The sequence below is a fragment of the Lutjanus erythropterus genome, chromosome 16 (genome assembly GCF_056507025.1).
Source record: "Lutjanus erythropterus isolate fLutEry1 chromosome 16, fLutEry1.hap2, whole genome shotgun sequence".
Classification (NCBI taxonomy): domain Eukaryota; kingdom Metazoa; phylum Chordata; class Actinopteri; order Lutjaniformes; family Lutjanidae; genus Lutjanus; species Lutjanus erythropterus.
In genome coordinates, this window is record NC_139332.1 from 30,782,744 (window position 1) to 30,793,488 (window position 10,745).

A 10,745-nucleotide genomic window follows, 5' to 3' on the forward strand; every position below is an offset into this window, starting at 1 on the left:
AGCTTTAGGGCGACACGGTGGTGCAGTGGTTACCACTCACCTTGAATCAGACTTGACGTTGGAGCTACAGACCACCTGACTGAATGGAAAAAAAAAAAACATTCACACACTTCACAAATCTGTGGGAAAAAAATCTTTTTAATTAGCAAGTTTTTTTTGGCAGAGACCTTCTTCAAGGCATGAACAGATAACTGATCCTGTTCAGTCCCACTGGAATGAAACCGACAGGCACAAATACAGAAGAACTGTGGGTGTGTGACAAGTCAGCTGATTTATGTTTCATAGTGATGAGTGTTTAATCTAACACAATACATTTTAACTGCTGCATGCTGTGCGCACGGTTAATATGAATGCAGAAATGTGACTTACACGAATGACTGTTAAATAGTTCTTTTAAAAACAAAAAAGCCGGATGAGACGGCCGATGCAAACAATAGGCACAAACAGTAAAATAATATTAAAAACTGAGCATAAAATCAGTCAGGAACCTACAAAATCTGATCCCAAACTTAAAAAGAGGAGAAAAATATGAACACCTTAAATTAACATGTATGTACGGAATATAAAACGCACTGTTGAAACTGACATGAACACTAACTGAGTTTTAGGAGGTGTCTCTCTAAAATACTTCAGGAAGTCCTTCAGAAACTCAGAACTTCCCAGTCAAGAAAGAAGGTAAACAACAAAAAGCTGTTTCTTCAGCTCATTCCAGCTTTGTTTCATCTGATCATTCCTCTTGTGATGATTGCTCCGAGCCCTCTGACTCCCTGCTCGAGGTCTTTTCAACAATCGGTGCATCTGTTTAGGTAAGTAAGTATAAGGTTAGTCTTGAGGTTCTGTCACAGCATCGGTAATGACTTAGTTATGTAATCAGTACCTGTACTGGTTTTGTTCGGGCTTTGTGTTGCTCCAGTCTCGTCACCGTCACACCTCTCCAGTATTATCCTCACGGTTTTGGTCACTTGTGGGTGTTTAGCTGCCTTTATTAAAGGTTCGTCATCGGAGCTGTTGCTTGACGACCCTGAAGAAATAATAATGAAGCATAAATGCACGACTAGGTAGAAAGCGGATGGTGGTCAACACAGCCCAGGTTTACGAAGGTAATGAACTGCTGTGGACAGAGTCAGCAGTAAAACATATTTAAGCCCCCTAAAAAAAAGGTCCACCTGAAAATAAATAAATATTCGGCCAAGTGTAAGCTTTATGTTTACTTTCACAGCGCTGCCTTGCTGTCAAACAGCCTTTTATGACAGTTTATGACATAACGTTACATATCCTTTTGTCCTTTTCTCACTGTTACTGTGCAGCAGCACAACATGACAAAGAAGCAGAACCTGATGGGTTCTCTTATGTGCCTCTGAAGTACTAATTGGCTCCACAGCTAGAACCTTATAGAACCAAGTTAGAATTTATAGTTTGTAGTTTGCAGATGGAACCTTTGTTTTCTAAAAAAAAAAAAAAAAAAAAAAAAAAGCCCCAAATTGCATATAATAAAAAAAACAAAACATCTCACATAATGTTAGATGGTCACAGAATAAGAATATGTGTATGACTCAGTTTTGACAAAAATGTCAGATTGAACCTTGTTACTGAATTTGCCAGTGGAGTGTGGTTGAGCGAGATATTTGGCTTTAATAGTGGCAGTTTCCCTTTGGAGAAGTCTGTCTGACAGCAAGGTAAAGTGCTGGAATTATTCTAAATATAGTGTACACTTAAGCTGATATTGATTCTTTTAGGTGTCTGTTACATGCCACAGTGTGTGTGTGGTGCTGTGCTCTCCTGTGCCCAGGTTCTGCCCCTCCCCCCCTTGCAGATTGCAGTGATTGGCGTCAGGTGCAGCTGCTCTGCAATCAGGACCTGGTGCTTAAAAACCTGCAGACATTCAGGGCCAGTGGGCCATTTGATGGACAGAAGTCCATATGTCAGGGGTGGAGGGTCATTTGATAGACTACAGTCTGTAGTTTAATCCTGCAGCAGCAGGTTAGACTACTTGTGGCGATTGACAAGTGCTTTGCTAGCATGTCCAGCTAGTGAAGTCACTCGTCTTTCTGTTTCATGTGCCTTGTTACCTCCATGGTTGGCAAGGGCACTTGTTTGGGCGTCCCTCATGTGCTTTGCTAATCCCGCCAGCTAGCAAAGGCACTAGTTGTGTTCTGTGTTTGTGTTCTTGTTAGCCTCCCTGGCTAGCATGGACACTTGTTGTCTTTTGTGTGTGTGTGTGTGTGTAATTCAGTAGGTTAAGTTAACCCTGTTAGTTTGATTTGTTAACTTAATTTGACCCACTTTGTTAAATACAAGAACCTTTGTTTACATCATCTTTGTCTCAGTTCTCCTTCCTTTTTCTCCCGGGTAAATTTATTTAATGTTGCACCCCTCATCCCGTAGCCCAACTTGGGGTCGTAACATGTCTAAAATGCAATTTGCTGAGGAGCCTGTCAACAGCAGCACATTGTTTAGCTTCCTACTCTGGAACTCCTGCTGTTTTTTCAAGTCCAACCACCATACAACAAGTACCTTGTACAACCCCATTTCAGATAATACAAACTATCCCTTTAACCACATTATCTAGCCCCCAGAACTGGTGTTATGATATGTGTTTTCATATCTGTTTTCTGTCATCTCTAACAGCTGAAACTGACTGAGTTTTTACCTGAAACGAGCATCTTTCTTGGCTTTTTGGGTGTTGTGCCTTTTTTCTTCGGAGCTGAAGCCTTCGTTTTGGTTTTTGTTTGTTTGTCCGTGCGTTTCTTTTTCACCAAATTAATCAACGGTTCATCTTCTGAGCTCTCATCGGAGAGTCCTGCCAAACAGTCACAAAATCATATTTAATTAAATCATATTTCATTATATAATGTTACGTAGTATTTTGATGTAATGATCACTGCTGCAGTACCTCGTCTCTTTCTTGACGCGCTGCCTTGTGATACAGCTGACGTCTTTGTGTTTTTCTTCACTGGTTTCTTCTTGGCGATGAGGTTCACCAAGGGGACATCATCATCATCTGAGCTGAGGTCTGAGGATGAAGGGTCTTTAGATTGTGGTTTGGTTTTCTTGCTGTTTTGCTCTTTAGGAGCCTTTGTCAGCTTCTTCTTCATCGTTGCCAGTGGTTCGTCATCTGAGCCGTCACTGGACGACTCTGCATATTTAACTACAACAAACAGAGCATGTTTATTTTTGGGACAAAACTCTATGAGAAAATCCTTTTAGATGACTTGTTTTAACATCTACCCGTTTTCCTTGCTGCGTTTCTTTTGGATTTCATAACTGGGGTTGCTTCTTTAGATGGTGACACAGATGACTTCCTCTTATGCTGGGGGGGACGTTTCTTGGCAAGTTCACTCAACGGCTCGTCGTCCGAACTATTGTCATCCAGTGATTCTGTGCAAGAAAGGAAGTCAAGAACATGCTTAGTGGCACAGCTTTTTTATTTCGGTTACAATCAGTTCCAAAATAGTGATCCACCACTGAATTGTGACAGTGCTGGAGACGATGTCTTTTATTCTAGGAGTAATTTTCGGTCTTTGCACCACACTAAATTCCTCTATCAGCCTATCAGCATGTCTTAAATATTAAGACGCATTTTAACTCTTTACTTCGTCATCTGTGATGTAAAAACTTGATGTAAAAGTCTCTGTCCTCTGTAGTTCAGGTAGAAAAATCCCAGCTCTCCGTGGAGCTTCTCTCCTTCTCTGCAGCCACTGAGTTGGTAACTGTTGGAAAAATGGAGTGATAAAGCACAACATTTTTGATGAGCTTTATTTTGCCTCTCTCGAGTTTGAATGAAGCTGACAATAATGATTTGAAAATCACAGATTTGCAAAGGGAGTCTGTTGAGAAACAGCTGTTTCTGGTTAAGCAAAACGTGCCTTTCACTGGAGCGATTCTTTCCATACAGCTGTCAAACACTAAGAATAACAATTGGAGCCTGACAGTGGCCAAAACAAGCACAAGCTGGGCACCCTGGTACTTCAGTTACATGAATCCTCTGCAGCAGCCAGGGGTTCAGTTCCAGCCAAAGGCCCTTTGCAGCAAAAAATGTCCAAATTCTCAGATTTCACCTTCTCAAATTTGAATATTTTCTAAAAGATGTTTGCAGAGGAGCGCTTTCTGGACTCAAAATGTGTTTGTTTGAGGTGCTCTTTGGACAGAGAAACTGGTTTCTTTTTTCCACTGTGACAGTAAACTGAACATCTTTGGGTTGTGGACAAGGCAGTTCACAGGCCAGCAGCTCCGCATGTGGTTGCTCAGGGTTTTTATCGCCCAGGAAACACTGCCACCTGGTGGAGATCCCAATACACTATAAAGCATTCAAACTGACCTATAATACTGCTGTACCAGCTGCTATAACAGAACAAAAATATCAGTATCAACTGTGTATGGGCTCAAATGATGATCAGCTGCAAAAAAAAATCATGATTGGGGCATCCCTAGATTTAACGCTTACCTGTTTTTCTTGCTGAATTCGTTTTGGATTTCTTAACTGGGGTTGCTTTTTTAGATGGCGTGACAGATGCCTTTCTCTGATGTTTGGGGGGAAGCTTCCTGGCAATCTCACTCAAAGGCTCGTCATCTGAGCTCGCATCGACATCCAGTGATTCTGTGCGAGAAAAGGAAGTCAGGAGAGGACAGCAACTTTGTGTTGATGCTGCCGGTCTGCAGAGATAAAATTATCTCACCTTTCTTCTTTGTATCAACAGATTTTTTTGGAGGCGCTGAGAAAGGCTTCTTTGCCGCTTTGGACGACACTTTGGCGATCTTTATGAGAGGCTCATCGTCAGAGATGTCATCCGCGTTCACATCTGAAAGTTACATATAGAAATATTTTAATCACCATCTGTTCTAGACAGAAATCAGAAAACAAAGCTGAAATATGACTGATGATGATTTGTGGTATGTAACCACCTGCTTTCTTGTTATTCGTGCCATTAGATCTGGGTGGCGTGTCGTCTTTCTTCACTGGCTTCTTCTTTATCAAAGGCTCGTCATCTGAGGAGTCGTCCGAACCTACAGCAGAGGATATAAATATACAAAAATTTTATACCTTTTGCTTTCACGGGTCACAATATGTAAAATATTTTGCCTCAACTGGCAGTTTGACAGTCTTTTTAATTTGTTATCCTCACCACTTTTGTCTTTTTTTGGTTCTGACTGTTTCTCCTCACTGTGTGGCTTTGTCACAAGCTTCGAGAGAGGAACATCATCATCAGAACTCGAGCTGTCATTCCCTGATCAGTCAGAGACACAATGGGACAAATACCAGTTAATACATCTCAAGTTTGGTCTTTTAAGATGGTCATAACCACATTTTGACCCTATAAATTACAACTCATTACAACTCAACAGTTGACTCAGTACAATTTATTTAATATAAAAATATGTTAAAAAAAAAAAAAAAAAAAAAGACTTCATTGATATCATTGTCTGTTCATTATTAGGGCTGCCTGCAACTAACAATTATTTTTAATGCCAGTTAATCTGTCAATAATTTTCTCAATTAATTGATTAGCCAAAAGCCCAAAATAACATCTGCACGTCTTGTTCTGTTCACAACTCAAAATATTCAGTTTATTGTCATAGAGGAGTAAAGAAACCAGAAAATAGTATGTTTTAATTGTTTTAACCAAGTAATTGGTGATTGGCGATTAACAGTGAATTAATCTTTGCAGCTCTGAAGATTATTGTTTATAAGGTGTATATTTTATTGCATTTTCCTTTGTTTGACAGGATAGATTGACAGGAAAAATGGTGTTCATGTGCTGCCTACCTTTCAGTGGTTTGTCTTTGAGTTTCGGTTTTGCTTTCTTGCTGTTTCCTGAAGTCTTTTGCTCTTTAGGAGCCTTTGTCAGCTTCGTCTTTATCGTTGCCAGCGGTTCGTCGTCTGAGCTGTCACTGGATGAGTCTGCATATTTAACTAGAACAAACAAAACATTTATTTTTGGGAACAAATCCTGTGAGAACGTCATTTTACATGAGTTGATTTCTAAACTTTAACACTTGCCTGCTTTCCTTGCTGCGTTCCTTTTGGATTTCACAACAGAGGTTGCTTCTCTTGATGGCGAGACAGATGTCTTTCTCTGACGTTTGGGGGGAAGTTTCTTGGTAAATTCACTCAAAGGCTCGTCGTCCGAACTGTCATCTTCATCCAATGATTCTGTGTAAGAAAAGGAACTCAAGAATAAGTGTCTGCTACAGAGAACAGCAACTTTCTGCTGAAACTGCATGTCCATCGGGAGTAGAGCTGCAGCGACTAATCAATTATTAATCGACTATCTATGATTGTAATCTGAATATCTTTGTGTTGTGGACAAAACAAAACATTTGAGGACATCATGTTGGACTTTGGGGAACAGTGGCACTGACATTTTATGGACCAAACAATCAAACTGCAGCCCTAATAGGGAGGAAATTATCTCACCTTTCTTCTTTGTATCAACAGATTTTTTTGGAGGCACTGAGACAGGCTTCTTTGCAGGTTTGTGTGAAACTTTGGTTATCTTCATGAGAGGCTCATCATCAGAGCTGTCACCTGCGTCCACATCTGAAAGTTACACATAGAAATATTTTAATAGTGATCCGTTCCAGACACACATCAGAAACACAGCTGAAATATAGTTGATGATGAGGGGCGTCACAACGCAAAGGCATTCAAAGGCACATAGGAGTCAGGATGTTTGTGGAACTGTAACATTGTGTTGGAGGCTCACAGTATGGAATATTTGGTGGCCACAGACTAACTTTCTGTGGCCATACGCCACAATTAATGTGTAACTACCTGCTTTCTTGTTATTAGTGCCATTAGATCTGGGTGGCGTGTCGTCTTTCTTCACTGGCTTCTTCTTTATCAAAGGCTCATCATCCGAGGAGTCATCTGAAGCTACAACACAAGAAGATATAAACAATGAAAAAAAATTGTAACATTTGCTTTCAAAGGTCATAATACATAAAATATTTTATGTCAAGTGGCAGTCCTCACCACTTCTGTCCTTTTTTGGTTCTGACTGTTTCTCCTCACTGTGTCGCTTCGTCACAAGCTTCAAGAGAGGAACGTCATCATCAGAACTCGAGCTGTCATTCCCTGATCAGTCAGACACACAACGGGGCAAATACCAGTAAATACAACTCAAGTTTGATTTAAAAAATAAATAAAAGTTCAAGATTTGGACCCAGTAAACTACTTTTTTTCCTAGTCTGCATATCTGGAGTCAAATCAACAGTTGACTCAGAAATGCTACAGAAATTCACAGCAATTAGCAGTGTGTAAAGTTGAAAATATTTCTCTCAATCTGGCCGCATTGTTGACAGTCTGTTTAATTTGTTGTCCTCACCGCTTCTGTCCCTCGTTGGCTTAGTGCTGGAGCTGAAGGTTAAGTTGTGTCTGTCGTCATGTGACTGTTTCTCCTTACTGTGTGGCTTCGTCACAAGCTTTGAGAGAGGCACCAAATCATCAGAGCTGGAGCTGTCATTCCCTGATCAGTCAGACACAATGGGACACATATCAGTAAATACAACTCAAGCTTGGTCTGGTAAACGTCATAAAAGTTCAAAATACATTTGAACCCAATAAACTACCTTTTTTCTCATCTGCATATTCACATTTCATGGCATTTTCCTTTATTTGAGAGTCTAGATTGATAGTAAAAATGTGGGCAAAGAGAAATTAGGATGACAACCTATGAAGGTTCTCAGCTTAAGTCAAATCAGCGACATCACCCATCAGCAGTTATGTATCGAAGACCAATGAACCATCAAGGCATCCATATTTGTGAATTTTATTAGGATATCTCCATTATTAACTTCCACTGACGGAACATTAAAGTGCATCTACAAGTTTTTAACTCACATCAATGACTCCAAACTTCATCTGCTTTTTAAACAATGAATCACAGCATCAGGACTGTTTATTACCAGCAGTGGAACAAATATTCAAATACTTTATTTGAGTGAAAGTAGCATTAGAAGAGTGTAAAAATACTTTTGTTACATGTCATGTAGTCAAAATTATACTTAAGTAAAAGTACAGAGTATTATAAGCAAAATATCCTTACAGTAACAAAACTAAAAGCACTCATTATGTAAAATGATACCTTTCAAAAAGTTGTTTAATGTATTGTTATTGAATAATCACAGATGCATTAACGAGTGAGAAGCCTTGTTTATGTTATAGTTGGTTGAGCTAACTTGACCCGTTTTATATAACATCGCTGTGAGCAGTTTAATCCATATGCATCATGTTTTAGAGAATGTTCATGTGTTTATAAAATGATAGTAACACTTTATAACAACCTTCAATAATAAATTCATTCATAAATGGTGAATTGATAATTAATTAATTAATTACAAGTCAATGCTCATTTAACTGTTAACAATGAAATTAAATAATGTTTGCAAATTATTAGTAATGTATTATTGTTACTTTACCATCAGTGTAATACAAATAATTCATGCACAAACTATACATTGTATCCTAGATGATACGAGACTATAACAATATTATCGATTACATTAGTACAGTTCTGATTCCAAATTGTAGCACTACTAATTATTAATAAACATTATTAGTTATAATGTAATTGTTTTAACAGTAAAGTTTAATTAACTATACATTTATTAATGATGATTATTATAATCTGCAATGCCAAAAGGAACTATACATGTCTGATGAATGTAGTGGAGTAAAAAGTACATTACAAGCACATGACAAGTAGTGAAATATCAACAATACTTGAGTAACATAACTATAGAACTTTCTTAAATTAAACTTCTCGCCAGCATTACAAGTACTTCTAGTACTATTATTAGTATTAATAAAGCTTAGTGTTAACATACTGGATTTGATCCGTGTAAACTCTCCTTTCTTACTGACGTTAGCAGCAGTGATGTCAGTGCCTTATTTCCAATTTGTAAGCTAACTTAGCTTTTAGCCACAACGCAGTCCAATAACATGCCTGCCTTCTCAGCTAAAATTAAACATAACATCGTTAATCTAACTACCTGGAGAGTCTTGGACCACATTGGCTGGCACCTCGGCTGTGCTGTAGTCCATTTTGATGCTCAGTTTAAGTTAATTTTGCTCTTCATCCAAAACGCGCCAAGTTGTTTTACTGTTAGCCTCCTCTGTGTCACTTAATGTTCGCTAAGTTGGCAGTTTGTTTTCAGCTGGTGGTTGTATTTCTCACCAGTTCCGCCAACCTGCGGCAACAGTCACAGCGCCACGGTCATATGAAACCAGTTCAGAAACTAGTTTCCCCCGTCATGACTGTAATACGGTCCCAGCTCACGTTTAGTTTCGTTTCTTAGCTTTCTTCCGCTTCGTTTTTGGACGAGAGCGAAAGGGCGACTGTTGATGACGCCTCACGACGTCATTGGTCCACTAACTTCAGAAGTCGTCTAGCAAAAAAAACTAAAAGCAACTATTGTAACTGCTACTGAACTAAACCTAACTCAAGTTCAATTTTTAGATACTTTTGCTTCTTAGTATTTCCATTTTCAACTTTATATTTCTACTCTACTATAACTCACAGGGACATTAGAGCTGCAACATTTAATTGATTAACTGATTATTGATTATCAAATAAATCACCAACATCAAACAATGAGTCATTTTTTAAATAAAAAAAATGTCCAAATTCTCTGATTTTAGCTTCTCAAATGTGAACATTTTTCGGGTTTCTTTACTCCTCTTAGGACAGTAAACTAAATTTTCGACATAATAAGACATTTGAGGACGTCATCTTGGGCTTGGAAAACAGTGATCAAGATTTTATGGATCAAACCACAAATCAATTATTAATCGATTAATCAAGAAAATAACTAACAGATTAATGGATGATGAAAATAATCATTAGTTGCAGCCCTAAGGAGGCATTTATCTGATACCTTTAGTTACTCGTACTAGTACTGCAAAATAGAAAATATAAAGAACTGCACCACACTGTCAGGGTTTATCTGCAATAATGTCCTGCTCACTGTACATTACCCCTTATTTATTAAGCTCAAGAATTAATTTCAAACCTTAACTTTTAGGTGAATGTGGACAGGAATTCATATATAATAATATATCAAATTAATCAATCATTTAGTCTGTACCAGAAAATTGCGAAATCACTTCAGTCACAACTTCACAAGTTCCCACATCTACAAGTCATAAGAGATGCTTTCAAATTGCTTTTGTCCGACCAACAGTCTAAATCCCAAAAATATGCAGTCTACTGTGATCAAACACTAAATATTCTTAGACTTTATATTCACCGTCTACGATCCAGTTTTCTTTACTTTATCAATAAATACATTAACCCTGATTTGACCCGAGGAGGAAAAAAGGAGGCAAACAGTCGTCTGCGAGTGAGAGCTGAAAGCGACCAGTTTGGCAGTTGATAGCTCAGTTTATTACACACATACAAGATAAATAGTCAAGCACTGTAATGTTGGGAAAACAGGACATGATCATGTAGATGTATTGATCCAGACAGTGAAATGAGGACATACACGTAAAGCTTAATTAGTCAACATTGATCAAACAAAGTGAGGACATTGTTGTGCTGTTCCCTGATCCCAAACCTCAGGAACTTTAATTGTTCAGGAACTAATACAGACTGTTTTTCCTCCTTTGGTTGGTCGTGTTTTTGTATTTTTTTTTTCCCCCAACCATTTTCAGAATTGTTCGACCATCGTTTTCTTCCATAATTTTGTTTTAGGTGTCTTGATCACATCCCTGAGACAGTGAGGGGACAATCTGTTGTCTTCTG

At 38.5% G+C, this 10,745-nt stretch overlaps 1 protein-coding gene across 2 annotated transcripts; it reads right to left on the reverse strand.

Annotated features, from left to right (window-relative positions):
* Positions 1-120: 120 nt before the first annotated feature.
* LOC146313378 (uncharacterized) lies at positions 121-9,434 on the reverse strand. 2 transcript variants are annotated; one of them, XM_084739476.1, is made up of 15 exons: positions 8,992-9,432; positions 7,359-7,466; positions 6,773-6,868; positions 6,416-6,538; positions 5,999-6,151; positions 5,765-5,911; positions 5,124-5,225; positions 4,903-5,004; positions 4,677-4,799; positions 4,445-4,597; positions 3,229-3,378; positions 2,894-3,148; positions 2,651-2,800; positions 878-1,021; positions 121-798 (listed from the first exon to the last, which is right to left on the reverse strand). In XM_084739476.1, the coding sequence occupies exons 1-15, from the start codon at positions 9,041-9,043 to the stop codon at positions 728-730; spliced, it is 1,929 nt and encodes a 642-aa protein (XP_084595602.1). In that variant the 5' UTR covers positions 9,044-9,432; the 3' UTR covers positions 121-727. The 2 variants fall into 2 exon arrangements, with proteins under 2 accessions (XP_084595602.1, XP_084595601.1); XM_084739475.1 differs by lacking the exons at positions 4,903-5,004; positions 5,124-5,225; positions 5,765-5,911; positions 5,999-6,151; positions 6,416-6,538 and having other exon boundaries at positions 6,773-6,874; positions 7,326-7,466; positions 8,992-9,434.
* Positions 9,435-10,745: the final 1,311 nt, after the last annotated feature.

Bases quoted from the DNA above. Each gene is read 5' to 3' on its own strand.
- LOC146313378 (XM_084739476.1), bottom strand. From the start codon at position 9,043: ATGGACTACAGCACAGCCGAGGTGCCAGCCAATGTGGTCCAAGACTCT. The intron at 5,912-5,998 runs GCAAGTGTTAAA...TGTTTGTTCTAG, and splicing joins GAACGCAGCAAGGAAAGCAG to TTAAATATGCAGACTCATCC. The intron at 4,598-4,676 runs GTGAGATAATTT...TTTCTCGCACAG, and splicing joins TGTTGATACAAAGAAGAAAG to AATCACTGGATGTCGATGCG.